Source organism: Carassius carassius, chromosome 35 (genome assembly GCF_963082965.1).
Source record: "Carassius carassius chromosome 35, fCarCar2.1, whole genome shotgun sequence".
In the NCBI taxonomy this organism is placed as follows: Eukaryota; Metazoa; Chordata; class Actinopteri; order Cypriniformes; family Cyprinidae; genus Carassius; species Carassius carassius.
Window position 1 is genome coordinate 25,110,498 of NC_081789.1, and position 17,380 is coordinate 25,127,877.

The 17,380-nt window shown below is 35.9% G+C and overlaps 2 protein-coding genes across 2 annotated transcripts; one reads left to right on the forward strand and one right to left on the reverse strand.

Moving 5' to 3' along the window:
- The first annotated feature begins 71 nt into the window (after positions 1–71).
- On the forward strand, positions 72–12,313 carry rhot2 (ras homolog family member T2). The gene is made up of 19 exons (XM_059525137.1): positions 72–231; positions 1,988–2,046; positions 2,127–2,208; positions 2,284–2,327; positions 3,078–3,131; positions 3,214–3,266; positions 3,352–3,460; positions 3,971–4,072; positions 4,164–4,262; positions 5,755–5,863; positions 5,941–6,061; positions 6,140–6,224; positions 6,308–6,453; positions 8,478–8,578; positions 8,676–8,806; positions 10,558–10,638; positions 10,713–10,835; positions 11,292–11,491; positions 12,003–12,313. Exons 1-19 carry the CDS (start codon positions 195–197, stop codon positions 12,118–12,120), a joined length of 1,854 nt encoding a protein of 617 aa, XP_059381120.1. The 5' UTR covers positions 72–194; the 3' UTR covers positions 12,121–12,313.
- Positions 12,314–15,475: 3,162 nt separating this feature from the next.
- On the reverse strand, positions 15,476–16,915 carry LOC132116342 (histone H1.0-like). The gene is made up of 2 exons (XM_059525140.1): positions 16,759–16,915; positions 15,476–16,605 (listed from the first exon to the last, which is right to left on the reverse strand). Exon 2 carries the CDS (start codon positions 16,595–16,597, stop codon positions 15,992–15,994), a length of 606 nt encoding a protein of 201 aa, XP_059381123.1. The 5' UTR covers positions 16,598–16,605; positions 16,759–16,915; the 3' UTR covers positions 15,476–15,991.
- Positions 16,916–17,380: the final 465 nt, after the last annotated feature.

Genomic DNA, 17,380 nt, shown 5'->3' on the forward strand with positions numbered 1-17,380 from the left:
GTAGACCATAAATAAATAAAAACAAAGAAAAAGCGAAGGAAATTAACGGTAGAGGGCGCTCCATTTGGGCTCCAACCGGAAGTCTGTAGCGGTGACAGTTTCTTTGGATGTAATGGGGCTAGCCAGAAACTAGTAGCACCGAGCTTTGAATTGAATTTGAAGTTTACCGAGAGTTCAATAGAGAGCGGGTTGAAATGAAACGCGATGTCCGGATTCTGATGTTGGGGGAACGTAAGATATTGCTTCTCTTAAATATCAAGGGAATTAAATGTGAGAGTTTAATGAAAGTTAGCATGATTAGAGAGCGCTAAACCTCACCTTGAACTGCTGTAGAAATGATTTGAAGTAAACGCGCTGAACTCTAGAATTATCGACTCATTTAGTGCTCTATTTATGAGTTTTGTATGTTAAATCAGAACACACGAAAATGTACTTTATTATATATTGAGCATGTTGTTTAAACAGGCCAATGACAGTTCAGAAATGTAATTAGACAGTAAATATCGGTTAATTAAACACCTGCTTTATTACATATTCAGATAAATGCATATTAAAACTCATTACACACTTTCATGTGCACTGTATTCAGTAGACGGTAGTATATTTATTCGCCACTTTGTTATTTGTTTTGCATGAAGGTTTTGAGAGTAATTTTGCTTAGATTTATTTCTTGTAGATATATATATATATATATATATATATATATATATATATATATATATATATAGTGTGTGTGTGTATATATATATATATATATATATATTTGTGTGTGTGTGTTTGTATGTGAATGGCGAAATCTGTTCATTGATTGTTCGGCCAGTGATTAATAATGAAGGTGTTGGCATGGTAACTATCAAGGTGTGGAGTTTGTGCCTAGTCAAACATCAAAAGAAGCTGAAGAGTAAACAGATCCTGCAGCACCTGTGACACAATGCACGTATTCACAGAGAAAATCTGATAACAATACTGTGGATGGAAATATCCTTCAGAAACTGATATGCTGATTTGCTGCTCAAGAAACATTTAATAATATTATCAATGTTGAAAACTACGATGGTGTTTTAGTGCCACATTGAAGAAAAAAAAATTCTGAGATTAAAGTCGAAATACTTAGAGAATAAAGTTGTAATGTTTTGAGAATAAAGTCGTAATAGGCCTACTACGAGAATAAAGTCGAAATGTTTCGAGAATAAAGTCGAAATGTTTCGAGAATAAAGTCGAAATGTTTCGAGAATAAAGTCAAAATACTACGAGAATAAAGTCATATTACATTAAATTATGTGTCTTACAATAATGTGTTTTTAAAGTTCTTTAATGATCAGATCGATGTATTTATGTGAAACAATTCATTAAATTAAACAGTTTTCTTTGTGAAAATTCCAAATATCTGAAAATTAACTCAGGAAAAATTTTGACTTTATTCTCAAAACATTTCAACTTTAGTCTTGTAATATTTCGGCATTATTCTCGTAGTATTTCGACTTTTTTCTCAAAACATTTAGACTTTATTCTCGTAATATTTCGGCTTTATTCACGAAATATTTTGACTTTATTCTTGTATTATTTCGACTTTATTCTCGTAGTATTTCGACATTATTCTCGAAACATTTCGACTTTATTCTCGTAGTAGGCCTATTACGACTTTATTCTCAAAACATTTCGACTTTATTCTCGTAATATTTCAGCTTTATTCTTAAAATATTACGACTTTAATCTCGTAATCTTAGAAAAAAAAAAATTTCAACATGATACTAAAGCGCCATTGTAGAAAACAGCTGTGCCGCTACATATGTTTGTGCAAACCATGATACATTTATAACAACAATTATAGAAGTTACAGAAGTAGAGTTTTACCCCGATACATCACATATGAAGGATTGGAAACACTTGAATAAAACCAGAAATCACAGCAGTGGCGGGAGTCAGATAAACTGTGGGAACGTTTTTATTGAGATTTCATATTTTCCCATCCTTTGTTTCCCTGTAGCCAAAGTGGGAAAGACCTCTCTCATCATGTCTCTGGTTGGAGAGGAGTTTCCTGAGAAGGTGAGTTTACCCATGAGCCTCTCTGGTGTGTGTTTCTCTGATGCAGTAAGATGACGCTCGTGATGTGTTTGTGTCGTCAGGTTCCTCTCCGAGCAGAAGAGATCACCATACCAGCCGACGTCACGCCTGAGAAAGTGCCCACACATATAGTCGACTATTCAGGTGTGTGTGTGTGTGTGTTGAATGATATAATATGTGCCCTGTAGTATTTTATTAACACTTATTATCTCTCTACAGAAAGTGAACAGTCTGATGAAGTTTTGCGGGAGGAAATCGTGAAGGTGAGGAGCCTCCTGTTCTTGTTTGTATATAACAAGCCATAAATCACGTCTCTTTCATGATATTCATAGTTTTTGTCCTAACCAGCTGTAACCACAACTGCATTAATTTGACAAAAATACAATAAGAACACTAAAATATTATCCAAATGTAAAACAACTGTATTATATATGAATATATTTTGAAATGTCATTTATTGTTGTGATCGAAGCTGTATTTTCAGCATTATTACTCCAGTCTTCATATGATCTTCAGAAATTATTCTAACATGATGATTTGCTGCTCAAGATACATTTCTGATCATTATCAGTGTTGAGAACATTGTTGTGCTGCTTCATATTTTTATGGAAACAGTGATGCGTTGTTTTTTCAGGATTCTATGACGAATAGAAAGTTCGAAAGAACAGCATTTATTTGAAATAGAAACGTCTCGTAACATGATAAATGTTGTTACTGTCACTTTTCATCACTTTAATGCATCGCTGCTGAGTAAAATGTTTTATTTAGTTAAATAATGATTATTTTTATTATTATGTTTTAATGGTTGTGTATGACTGTCTCCACGAATATTATTAAACAAAAACATTTATAGTAATTTTCAACATTTATAGTAAAAATAAAGAATTATTTCTTGAGCATCGAATCAGTAATATTTCACTATGTATTAAATATAAACATGTATTTTTGATTAAATAAATGCGTGTGTGTGTAATTATTACATGAATTTTAAATGATTGTTTTCTCATTTGTAGGCCAATGTTGTGTGTGTGGTTTATGATGTCACACAAGAGGAAACCATTGACAAGGTTATCAACTGAACATTATCTGTATTATTTAGTCTCTTTATTTATTTTCCCTGAACTGATTTGATCCTGTTTGTTCTCTCAGATCAGGACTAAGTGGATTCCGCTGGTGAACGGTGGTGCTGAGAAAGGAAACAAGTATGTTTTTGATTTCTGTTCTTACGTGAGTGCATCTGCATTTTTTTAGGCGTTCCATAAAAAATGTCTCTTTTTGTTGCCGTAGGATTCCCATCATCCTCGTGGGCAACAAGTCCGACCTGCGCTCCGGCAGCTCCATGGAAACCATCCTGCCAATCATGAACCAGTTTTCAGAGATTGAGACCTGTGTAGAGGTTCGAACCGCTCACCGCACAAACTCAAATGACACATTTCACACATATATTTCAGATATGAATGTGTGTAAGAGGTCATTTATCCCACTTTTTAAATTGAATTGTCTCTTGAAGTCATCTAAAAAAAATTAGACAAGATTCCTCGCTATAGAAAATGAAATATAGACATTTTTCATGACCATTTTTCAGCCGCTCTCTGACCTGACACTGTTTTTACACCTGTACCTTTAAGAATTCTATTTATAAATGGAGAATATAAATATTCTATATTATGTTATATCAAGTTAATTTAGCAAACTGGAGAGGATGGTTTGCTTTGTGAATGTTGCGGTTTGTCTATATTGAAACTCCAATTGTGTTTTTGGTTACTGATGCTGTATTCAATATTAAAAATATAATGTTTTTTTTCTTAAAACCTAGTCTGCTTTCTACCTAGATGGCATCTTTGGCCAAAAATACTGTTTATGAATGTATGATATAATATATATGATGATGTATTTGTGTGTGCAGTGCTCAGCTAAGAATCTGAAGAATATTTCTGAGCTCTTTTATTACGCCCAGAAGGCCGTTCTGCACCCGACTGCTCCGCTCTACGACCCTGAAGACAAACAGGTACACACACACACACTGCTACATGTCTGCCAGGCTTCATCTTATGAGTTTATAGAAGATGTCTGAATGTTGGTGTGTGTGTGTTGTGCAGCTGAAGCCGCAGTGCGTTCGAGCTCTGAGTCGGATCTTCAGTATCTCTGATCAGGATAATGATCACATCCTCAGTGACGCTGAACTCAACTGCTTTCAGGTGAGCAAACAAGAGAATCAGTAACTTCAGAACAAAGTTATCCACAAACAAATATAATCAGGCGTACCAATCGGTTTTTTCACTTTAGACAAAAAAAACTAAATCAAAGAGTATTCGTCCCTTCAGATTGCGCATTAAACCCCATCTGGAAAATATAAAAGTTGATTTTAATGTACTAAGTCAAACACACTTTTGTTGTATTCCTTGCTGGAGTATTAAAAAAGCATTCATAATCATGGATCTAATGAGAAACAAAAAATCTCAAACTCATCCAAATGATTACCCCAAACAACTTTGAAGTATTAGAGAAAGTTATCCATCATAAATCCCAATATATGCAGATGTCAGAGACTGAAGATCTTGTTTCAACTGGCTTTGTGGTGAACCATCAGAAAAGCGCAGCAAAGATTCCTCATTATAGTTCAGTTTTCACTGCAGAAGCCAATGCTTGGATTTTGGCATTGCAGCATCTTTAAATTTCTCAGCAGCGAAATTTCCTATTAAAGACAGACTCAAAATCTTGTCTTCAGACAAATATGAACATCCAGCAATGGTGGAAATTTGAATAGTTTACAGTCCTATCCAAGATCAAATTAGAAAACTTTAACTTAACTAACTCTCTCCTTGAATACAGCCGAGGTCGCTCACATACTGTTAAATCATAAACAAACTACTGAGGCCTTTATTAAGAGTTTATTAAATCAAAGAATTTAGTTTTGTGGTGTTTTGTTGTCTTTAAGTGATATTTTTGTTTTATTTATGTACTATTTAAATTAGTTTTTATTTTTAGATTTTCAGTTTTCATTTATAGTCATTTATTATTTTCAAATATACAGTAGTTTACAATTTTTAATTTTCTTTCAATTGTATTGCTTTTTGTAATATTTCTATTTAGATTTGAGTTTTTTTTTTTTTTTAATCTAAACTTTTGTTTGTTAATTGCAAAGGGAACGTTTGTCATTTTCTGATTTAAAAAAAAATACATTCTGAATTTGTACTTTTAAACATTTTGGAACTTTTGAACATGACTTTTTTATTTAAATGAAAAAAGTTTTATTTTAGTTAACATTTCTGAATGTCATTTTTTTAATGAAAAAAATATCAGTGTGTCAGTATATAGTTTTAAAATTTTAACTTTTTTTTTTTTTTTTTTTTTTACTTTTTTTTTTTTAAAGAGTTTTTAACACTGTTTCAGTAGGTTTGTTTTATATCTGTTTCTCTCTCTCTCTCTCTCTCTCTCTCTCTCTCATATATATATATATATATATATATATATATAATACCATAAAAAAAAAAAATTCCCTCATAGTTATCAAATTGATACATTATAGTTACGGTACTTAATTTCATTCATTCTCCAAACCGATTGTCATGTGAAGAGTTGTGTTATGTTATGTAATGTTAATTGCTTATAATTAAACACTAAGTAAACATATTCAAATAATATGCATAAATATACTATTGATTTGTATGAAAATGTTTGTGTGTGTAGAAATTATGTTTCGGGAACCCACTGGCTCCTCAGGCTCTAGAGGACGTGAAGACAGTCGTGTGGAAGAACACCAGTGATGGAGTCCAGGACAACGGACTCACTCTCAACGGTAACACACTTTACACATATGTCCATAATTAATGATGCCCACTCACTCTCACACATGTGTTTGTGTGTTTTCCATAGGTTTCTTGTTCTTGAACACTCTCTTTATCCAGAGGGGACGTCATGAAACCACCTGGACCATCCTGCGTAAATTTGGCTACGATGACACGCTCGAGTTGACTGATGACTACCTCTATCCACCGTACGTCTGTGCATGTGAGAGCATGTGAGTGCATGAACAAAATCCAGTATTGAAGTGACCAGTATGTGTGTGTTTCAGGTTACGAGTATCGGTGGGTTGCACAACGGAGCTGAATCATCTGGGTCATCAGTTCCTCCAGAAGCTGTTTGATAAGTATGACGAGGTGAGCTCTCACATCTGATCCTCTAATCAACTTTGCATGATTAGAGGTTCGTCGGGCTGATGATTGTGACTCTCCTCCTGCAGGATAAGGATTCAGCGCTCTCTCCCGCTGAGCTGAAGAATCTGTTTAGTGTTTTACCCTACATGCCCTGGGGCCCGGAAGTGTACAGTAACGTCTCCTTATCAGACGAAAACTACATCTCACAGCACGGGTACTTCTGCCAGTGGATGTGAGTCAAAATAGATCATTTTTCTCATTAAGGCATCAAAAACAATCAGTTTGGTTTCTGATAATGATATTCTGGTAATATACATTTCTCATATTGATTCAACTCTGATTTGATTAGTTTAATATATTTCATCACTGGAAGTACTGCTCTTGTTGATTTCTTTCAGTGAATCACCAGATTGAATCATGCAGCAACTCTTTTTAGAATGATTCATTAAAATGACTCGATCGAATGAGTCATTTGTTTGTGAATCAGAGACTGGTTGCTCTGTGTGTTTGTGATGCACTCAAAAAAATAAAAAAAAGTTGGTCATTTGTTTGCGATTCGGGCTACAGTGGCTTCATAGGAGTCATTTTATTGTGAATCAGACTACAGTGTTTAATTCATGATTGTATTAAAACCTGTTAATAAGATTAAGAGTAATGTGAATTACTCTGTATGCTTAAAAGAATCAATTCATAAGAGTTATTTGTTTGTTAATCAGAGTACACTGCTTGAGCTGAATGTTTTATCATTTCCTAAAAAAAGAGCCAGTTCATAAGATTCATTTGTTTGTGATTCAGACTACAGTGTTTCCACACTATGTTAATGATTCACTAAAAAGTACTGGCTCATATGAGTCATTTTTCATGATTCAGACTACACTGGTTGTGCCATATGTTTACAATGTATAAAAAACAAAATCAAGTCATTTGATTGTGAATCAGGCTGCATTGATTGCACTATATGTTTATGATTCACTTAAAAGAACCAGTTCATAACAATAATTTACTTGTGAATCAGACAACACTGGTAGCACTGCAGTGTTTGTTTATGATTCACTAGAAAGTACTGCTTCGTGCGAGTCATTTTTCATGAATTAGACTTCACTTGTTGTGTCATATGTTTACGATTCACAAAAAAAACTGTTCATAAGTGTTATTTGTATTTGAATCATACTACATAGGGCTACTTGATTATGACAAAAATCATAATCGTCAATTATTCCCTTGAAATTGTAATCGCGATTAGGGATGGGACGGTATGAAAATTTAATATCACGATTATAGTGACTAAAATTATCACAATTATCAATATTATCACGGTTTTGTTGAAACGAGATGAAAGTGTTCAAAAATAGTTGATGCTCACACTGAAAACATTTCAGCAAGTTTTATATTTAATAATCAACAAACAACTAATAAAACAAGCAACTCTATGCACTTAATTTAAAGAAAGATTAAATTCTGTGGCATTTCCTTCCTTACAATGAAAAGTGTAGAAGCATAGAAAAGCATAGAAAAGTCACTGACTTTCGCCATTCCTTCTCGAAAAAAAACAAAAAAAACATTGTGCGCTGCGCTTGCGTCAGACTGTTGCTGGCTGGACATGATTTAATAGTGAGTTATTAAAACCGCGATAATCAAACATGGTTTTAATGATAATTCATTTTTAAACGATATTACTAACCTTCAGCACATTTTATCACGGTTATCAATAAAACCGGTTATCGTCCCATCCCTAATCGCGATTATTAATTACGATTATCACAATTTACATTGAATGATGTTTAAACCATTGTTTGATGCAACTGCATGCAGTATTTTTATATGAAAATAAACAAGCTGAAAACACTCTTAACTGAAAAACCTTTAGTGTTTCTCTGTAGTATTAAGCCTCAAATGTCAAATATACATGGGATTGGTTTCTACAAATTATAAATTGCCGCTTTGAAAGATTATGTAATTGTGGCATCCATAATTGTAATTGCGATTAAAATTTTGATTAATTGTGCAGCCCAAATACTACATATGTTGTGCTGTATAATTATGATTCACTAAAAAGAATCGGTACGAGTCATTTGTTTGTGAATCATGCTGCATGGGTTGTTCTGTATAATTATGATTCACTTCTTGAGTCATGTTTTTGTCACATGTTGCGCTGTATGTGTATGATTCACTTAAATTAATTGGAATATCATTATTACACTCACCCAGTTTGGTAGTAATGATTTTATATTTGATGTGTTCTTGAATAAACCGCAGGTTATCCGCTTATTTGGATGTCCACCGGTGTTTGGAGCATCTCGGTCACCTTGGGTATCCCATTCTAATGGAGCGAGAGTCCCAGACCTCGGCCATCACAGGTAATGAGATCCTCTCACAGTCCTGCTTTAAACCCCACATGTGTTTGATCACAAGGATTCTGAAGAGTCTTTCTGTCTTTTTCTCTGTGCATGTTAGTAACACGAGAAAAGGCATTAGACCTGGAGAAGAAACAAACCCAGCGCACCGTGTTCCTCTGCAAAGTGATCGGTCCACGCGGAACAGGAAAGACCGACTTCCTCCAAGCTTTTCTGCAGCGAAGCACTGAGGTGAGAGAATGATTTGAAAGAAAAACCCCTGTTTGTAATTTAACTTTCCAGAATACGACATAAAGCCAATCAGAACAAACTGCCTTCAAATCAGAGCCAATCAGAAATATATATAGTATTTCATATATTTATATATTTTTTGGGATTTATATGAACACTATAAAAAAAATGCAGTCTAATTAGAGACAATCCGAACATATTTAATGCTTAATATATTTTTTATTTCTATATATATTTTTTTATATACCAGTTAGATTTTTATGAACTCTGTAAATAAAATACAATTAAAATTAAAATACAATTAAAAACTAATTAAACTAACTAAAAAAAAAAAAAAAAAAATATATATATATATATATATATTTATATTAGGGGTGTAACGATACGCGTATTCGTATTGAATCGTTCGGTACGAGGCTTTCGGTTCGGTATGCGGTACGCATTATGGACCGAACGGTTCGTTGGACTAATTAATTATATTTGGAAAATAAAAAAAATTGTGAAATATGATGATATGCGTTCAACAAGGTAGCCCAATAACCCAAACGACGTAACGGGCAACGCCCCTGACACCCCCGAAGAAGAAAAAAACACCAACTTATATGTTTATGTTAGGCTACTCAGTCAGGCGCTCGCTCATTCAGTAACGTTACGCGCTGAAGGCTCGTTGCAAAATGGCCAATGCGTTTAACAGATCAGAAATAGAAGATCCTCCAATAACCAACAGGTCTGGTGTTTGGGTGCACTTTGGATTCCCTGTAAGCTATAATGGTGATGGCAAGAGAGTGGTGGATAAAAAAAACAACGATATGTCGCATCTAGGCTACACCAGCGGGAATACAAAAAAAATAAAACACCAGCGGGAATACTTGAAACATGTCAACTCATTTACGCCGACATCACCTTAGTGTGTCAGTATCTGGGAAAAGACGAAAAAAAGGAGAAACATACACGCAACAAACTATCCCCGCAGCATTTAGACAGACTTTCCAACGGATTCAAACAGGGCAAAAGACATCACCATGGCGATTGGTAGGCTACATTTACGTTATAGCCGCGGATATGAGACCTTACTATTTACCATTCATTCTATCATCACCATTATAGCTTACAGGGAATCCAAAGTGCACCCAAACACCAGACCTGTTGGTTATTGGAGGATCTTCTATTTCTGGTCTGTTAAACGCATTAGCCATTTTGCAACGAGCCTTCAGCGCGTACTGAGTGAGCGAGCGCCTAGGTTTTAAGAACATGCTTAATGTAATTGAGACCCGTTACAATATTCCTTCACGAGCCCATTTCAGACAGACCTTTTTTAAAAATCAAGGAAATTTATCTGCCAATTTTTTCTTTTTGCTGTATCTAAAACGTACCGAACCGTACCGAACCGTGACACCAGTGTATTGTAGCGAACCGAACCGTGAATTTTGTGAACCGTTACACCCCTAATATATATATATATTTTTTTTTTATGAATGCAATGAAAAAAGTACATCTTTATCATAATCAGAATTTTTTTTTTTATTGTACAATGAAACATAAAAAACAGGGTTTTTACAATAAAAAAATAGCAGTAATATTAATATGGTTACAAAATAGTGCTTGTGTTTTAATCTAGAAAGAGGTTTTCATGCTTTACCTCTGGTATCTAACCACAGTTTATATTCTGTCCACGTCATATTTATGTACTTTGCAACTCCCAATAGTCTTGGTTAGATCTACCAAATATGATCTATTTTGTGTATTTTCAGAGAAGCGAGCGTGACCCCGGTCCCCCCACCATATACGCCATCAACACAGTCTCAATAGCCAATCAGGACAAGTACCTCATCGTAAGTGCCATCTCAAGCTTTACACAAACCCTAGTTTATTGGCTCCCGGCTGACATGCGTGTTACTCCTCGCAGCTGGAGGAGGTGGACGTGGAAACAGAGTTTCTAAAAGCAGCCGATGCAGCGTGTGATGTGGCGTGTCTCATGTATGATGTCAGCGTCCCGGACTCCTTCAACTACTGCGCTAGTATTTATAAGGTACGAAACCTCCACACATGCACAAGATGTTTTAGTTCTGGAGTAATGTGTGACAAACTCTGACACACGCCTCACTCATTAACCACATTAAGATTGGATCATCCCTCTGATTTAATAAACCATAATGACCTCGCACAACCTGATATCTGTCAGTGAATAGTATATGATGCGAGTTATTTATTTCTCATGAAATTCATGCACTTTTAGTTGGGCTTTAGTTAACTCATGGAAAACAGTGCAGCTTATTTCTGTGATGCAATTTTAAATATATAAAAATATATTCAAATAGAAAACAGTTGTTTTGTATTCTAATAATTTCACAATATTACTGTTTTTACTGCATTTAATTTTTTTTACTTTGAACAAATGCAGAAATTTCAGTAGTTCGTTTACAAGCGTAAACTATCTGTTTCGATGACTTTCAGTGAAGTTTATTTGTGTTTTGTTGCTCTGTAGCAGCACTACATGGACAGTGGGATCCCATGTGTGGTTGTGGGCTCCAAAGCTGATCTGATAGAAGTCAAACAGCATCATGGGATGAGCCCGTCTGAGTTTTGTTACAAACATCGGCTGCCTTCACCTCTCCGATTCTCCACGCTGCTCACACACACTCACACACACATTTACAGCAAGCTCACCTGGGCTGCCATGTACCCGTAAGTACATATATTTTACAGTAAAAAAAATATAACTAAATGTATACATGTTTCATTTATAATTTAAATTTTATATATCTTTATAAATTAATTCTTAGCGATTTATTTTTACGCTGCTATGTTAGTTTTTTAATCAAAATTAAACCTAACCATTTAAATTATTTTGTAGGCTGCTACTACATTTTAAAGAATGAATATAAAAACTAATGAATCCCTCCGACTTTGGAACTGCTTTTGTTTTTCGGCTTGATGTTGCCAAGTCGTCTTATTGTTACAACCACTTTTTTTACAATACAATTAATTCCTGTTTACCAAAAAATTACTTACTTTTTTAATTGAATATCACATGCCACTAGTCAATATTTCTGTTGAATAAAATGGGTTACAAACGTTGCCTGTTGACTTCAAAAATTTGCAGATGCCAGACTAAAATGAGCCTGCTTGGCTGGATGTGTGTCACCAAGGTCATCAGCAATACTGAGTGTATTTAAATCTCTCTTCTTGTCTGCAGGCACCTGAACGGATCAGACATGAGCAGCATGTCTTTCTGGCTGCGTGTGACTCTGGGAACCACAATAGCTGCCATGCTGGGCTTCGCTCTGTACAGAGCCTTTAGCCGACACAAATGATGCAGAAACTCGCGTTCTCTCACAATACATGCAGATAAACACACACTCACTCGTTTCCTGCGCTCTGTCTTGGCCTTACTGAGTCACTGTGGCTTAACAAGGGCATGAAGCTCTACTAGTTACAGTGACAACAACACAATTAAGCAGATGTTTGTTTGTTTCTTCTCAGCTGGACTAAAATATTGCACATGCTTTGCTTACTGTTTTACTGACATTGGGCGACACAAGAGACATTTTTTTCATCATGTTTTGAGGGGAACAATATTAAGAAATTAATTAAAAGGTTACGTTTTGGATTGTATGGAATAGCTTGGGAAGTCAGTGTGGATCATAAATATATTCCATGTGAATTCATATTCTGTTTCTGAAGTGTGTGTTCAAAGGCATCTCAACGTCGAGGTCGGTTTTTGAGTTTTACGTCAAAAACCCAGTACAGGAAATGCACTTAAATGTAATTTATCATTCCCCCTCTCAAAATGTTCTGGGTAAAATAGAAATTAAAGGAGTAGTTCATTACCTGACAACTGACTCAGGCCGTCCCAAGATGACGGCCCAAGCCGTCAGAATGAGAGTCCAAACAGCTGATAAAAACATCAGGATAATCCACACCGATCCAGTACATCAATTAACATCTTGTGAAACAAAAAGCTGTATGTTTGTAATAAATCTGGGAACCATTATTTCTGGCCGAAATATGAGTCCATAATCTATTATAACGCTTCCTCCAGTGAAGAAGTCTATTCTCTGTTTTCCTCTCATCAATATCCACCCACATATTTCATTAGACCTCTTTTGGACTGTAAACATTGTTTAAACTATACATATTTCTCTCCTGATTCAGACGAGATTTGTTTTTCACAAGATAAAGCAAAAATATATAAATATTAACGATATACAAGCATGCATTATTTGTGGATTATTGTGATGTTTTTATCAGCTGTTTGGACTCTTATTCTGATGGCACCCATTCACTACAGAGGATCCATTGGTGAGCAAGTAATGCAATGCTACGTTTCTTCAAATCTGTACTGATAAAGAACTGCGGATAAGTACATTTTCAGCAGATTTTTCATTTGAGTGAACCGTTCCCTTCAATTTTAGTTGAATGCTACAGATTTCAGCAGAAAATATTTAAGTGCATCTTCTAAATTGGCTGAAAGAAAGCAAAATAAGCATCGGTCCCCATTCATTTCCATTTCATATTCCTCAGATGGACATTTATATGTTTGGACCATGACTGACAAATAAATGTATGTGTTACTTTTTTAAGACAGCCAAGGCAAAACCCATTGATGATTTTGAGAATAGTTCAACTGGACCGAAACTTGCAGAATCTTGCTTTTCTGTTCGCCTATATTGATTGTAGAGATGAATGATTTCTGATTGTTTAAAATTGCAGTAGGGATGGATGGTGTTAAAAAGTGTATTTTAAATAATATTTTAGTAAGATTAATTGCTCTGATGCTATTTAGAGCCCTCCTGTATAGTTACAAAAACCAGATAACCAGTTTGAATACAGTTACTTCAACCATTATAATGGACTGAAATGGTCAGGATGGACAGTTAAGGATGGCCTGGATTACTGTTTTTATAATATTGTTCGAATTTGATTTATCTTGAAGACATTGTGAGCATGTTAACATTTATTTCAGCCTAAAAGCAAACCCTAAAGCCAGTTTTAGGGCTGAGGTCTTTCTTGCTCATTCACGTTGAATTTGCATGTGAAGATACTCCTTCAAAAAGAAAGAAGTGACTGTGGCGGTCCTAATTTCCTGGTTTAATTTTCACAATTCCTATATTTTGTTCAGTATTAATGGCCAGTATTAACTTGCCCTAAAAATCCCCCAGGCCCATGTCTCATCAGCCTCAGTCTTCCAGTTTCAACATCAAATGAGATGCTTGGATTGAAGCCTGTATGTTCTAATAGAAATATTTTGTAATAAACTAGCTTTTTTTTCTGGTAACTTTTGTTTACTGTGCTCTATACATCAGCATGCTGATAATGTAAAGTAATTCGCTTGATCACATGATTAAACCTAAGCAGCTGATTATCTGTTGGATCAATCATACAGTACACATTGTGTTATTCTGATAGGTTAGGTTATCCCATTATTTAGCCAATTCATATACTTCTGTAACATAAGTTGAGTTTTAATGCATGAATGTATCAGGTCCTGGAGGTTTGGAGCAGGCCCTCTTGTGTTGGTGAACCTGTATCTCATTACGGTTCAGACTGGAAACCGTGTCACGTTTCAGGAGCATTATGCAATATGTATAGAGAAGAGATGCTTGAAGTGAGTTTTGGAAAGTTGACAAATAATGAAGGTAGCCTACTTGTTTTAACATAAAGGATTAAATGTGTGTACTGTAATGGGGTCAAAAAGTCTGAGACTGCGCGTGAAAATGCTTGCATTCTTTTTCGTTTAATATATATTTACAATCATCAGCATAACCAGTTGAATTACGATCATTATTGGAAAAGTTCTCCAGCATAATTATTTTTTGTTTTGTTTGTTTTACAGAGCATCTAAAGCTACAAGTCTGACTTTGTAGAGTAATCTATTCGCATTTGATTGGAGACGGAAGTCTGAAATATTTAATGATAATAAAATGTTTGTGTCAAATTATTTCCAGAGTCAGTCTTAAAAAATCTCAGGTTTTTAATGAAATATCAGACTATTGTGTGTGCATAAGCAAAGTGTATATTTTTTATGCTAAAATGTTCGTTCTTTTTTTTTTTTTTTTTGGGGAGTTCCCTTTTTTCATAGTTCACACTGTTATAAGTTAATGTTTTATGAAACTTTTATATTTAAAATACTTTTACTATCAGGGTTATAGCTTATCTTTTTATTCGTTTTTATGGCCCTCAATTTGGCCTTTTTCCAGTGTTTTGTCTTTTGGTAGCCTACAATTAATATTAGTTTTAGTTTAAGTGCCTACATTATTAAGACAGATCATTTCCAAACTCCTTGTGTGTTATCTATATTTAATGAAATTTTTAAAGACTTCATATTTAAATTGAAATTAATGAGTTTTTATTTTATGATTTTTAAGTATTTTTCTGTTTGAAACTGGTTTTACTTCGATATTTTTCGACGTCACACCACTTGACACGTCATCTCAACGAAGCATTTGCATTTGCCCCATCATGAGACTAACAGCTGCAGTTCTCCAATCAAACACCGCGGAGCAGCAGAGAGTCAAAACGCCCCACAAAACCAAAGATGCGCTTCACCCTTTGCTCTCCTCTGCTGGAAAGTGCGCTCCCCGAAGACCACTGCCATGGTACTCGTTTAAACTCACATTAACTGTATGTGCTCTCCATGGTGCTGCAGTAAAACACTAGACAAAGTACTGCTTGCAATGAGAAAAGTTTATTGATGCACAGTAATGCGAATAACGCGCAATAACAGTATTATATGGACAGCAATGGAACTAGACTACAACAGTCCACGTCACAAGTTAATTCTGTATAGGGCACTGTTCTTCATACAATGACATTTTTTATTATTGTTCTTTACAGTCCTCGAATGACCTAACGTTACAGTAGGAATATATCTTCTAGCGACAAATCTAATTGGCAAAATATTTATGTCTGAATAATAATAGTGTGCAAAAAAGTTCAGCTTTATAAAGAAAAAAAAATGTCCAGAAAGAAATCTTTAAAATAAATAACAGTTAAGCCGTTTCGTTGTCTGGGATCTTCTTAATAGAATCACAAATGCGCACAAAAAAGTTTCTGGAAAGATAACGCTGTAAAAATGTGGGGTTGAAGTCCGCGCACATCAAAGACCTTACAAAAATAACAATATACCAAAAACATTTGCTTCAAAAAGTGTATTTACACTGAATCAGTTCGATCGATTTGAAATTACTTCTTTTTGCCCGTCCTCCTGGCCGCTGTTTTGGGTTTGGGTTTGGGTTTCGCCGTTTTCACCTTCTTGGCTTTGCTCGCCTTGGCAGGTTTGGCCACCTTCGCCTTCTTCACAACTTTCTTGGCTTTGACAGGCGATTTCTTCTTCTCCACTGCCTTCTTCACTTTCTTCTCGGCGGCTTTCTTGGTTTTCTTGGGGGATTTCGCCACTTTCTTGGGCTTGGGGGCTTTCTTGGGCTTGGCTGCGGCTTTGGCTGGCTTCTTGGCTTTCACGGGTGCTGGTTTGGGTTTCTCTGGCTTCTTGGCGTCCTCGGCTTTGGCCAGTTTGAAGGAGCCCGAGGCACCAATGCCCTTGGTGTGACGCAGAAGCCCGTTGGCCACCAGGCGCTTCAGGGCGAGTTTGATCTGGGAGTCGGCGTTGTCTCCCACCTTGTAGTGGTTCTTCACGTACTTTTGGATGGACTGACGCGACGCGCCGCCGCGGCTCCGATCGGCTACGATGGCCGCTTTGATCATCTCGGAGTATTTGGGATGCGACGTCGCTTTCTTGGAGCTTTTCGTCTTCTTGGGCCTGGATGCGGGAGCAGCTGCAGTCTCAGCCATGGTCGGTCCTGAAGGAATTCGAACAAAAACAGAACCCAACTGTCAAAAAACTCCCTCACGAAAAAAGTGCTGGAGTTGCTTTTTATATGTATAAAAATATTTTTATAACAGCTTAGTAAATATGTAATATCAAATTAAATTAAATTACCACTGCGTCTCACCTTCGTCTTTGTTCAGGTCCCTCTTAAAATATGTATTTAAATAACCCACACTGAGTGCCGCTGAAAGTGTGTATATTATTCGTGCGCCTGTACACTATATGAAGCCTCCACGCGGACGTGATTGAGAACACCAACTGCCAGCAGCTGATCAAGCGGGCTTCCATGAAATCTGCGCGGGCTGGTTTGTGTTTCTTCCTCCTCGAACTGAGGCCGAATTTAGCCAGACTCGTTCGGTAGCGATCCTCCCAACGCCACGGTCCGAGAGGGGAGGCTTTGGGCTTGGCGTGCGTGTGTCGTTTTATCCCGAATTCATTGCGCCATGAACTTTTTTTCCCCGAAAATCAGCCCAAACCGACGAGCGCGGTGATGTATTTAGCAGAATTCGCGCAAAATTTGCCCAAAACAACGATATCGAGCTGGAAACCACCGAATGTTTATGAAAGCCACATCAACACACTCAAGAACAGGACGGGTTTGATTCATTTAAAACGTCGTTTTCGTTTTTAATGAGATGAAGTAGCTGACGAACTAACACAGTCCGGCCACCGAGTCCGCGTGACGTTTCTCCGATTATTTATTGTTAAACCTTCTATAAATCAAATGTGCGCCAAATAAAGTGGCT

What these genes read in the sequence shown, in the direction of transcription:
- LOC132116342 (XM_059525140.1), bottom strand. Translation starts at nt 16,597, where the DNA reads ATGGCTGAGACTGCAGCTGCTCCCGCATCCAGGCCCAAGAAGACGAAA.
- rhot2 (XM_059525137.1), top strand. Translation starts at nt 195, where the DNA reads ATGAAACGCGATGTCCGGATTCTGATGTTGGGGGAAC. An exon ending in ATCAGGACAAGTACCTCATC is followed by an intron (nt 10,639 to 10,712) that starts GTAAGTGCCATC and finishes TACTCCTCGCAG; the next exon opens with CTGGAGGAGGTGGACGTGGA. An exon ending in ACCTGGGCTGCCATGTACCC is followed by an intron (nt 11,492 to 12,002) that starts GTAAGTACATAT and finishes TCTTGTCTGCAG; the next exon opens with GCACCTGAACGGATCAGACA.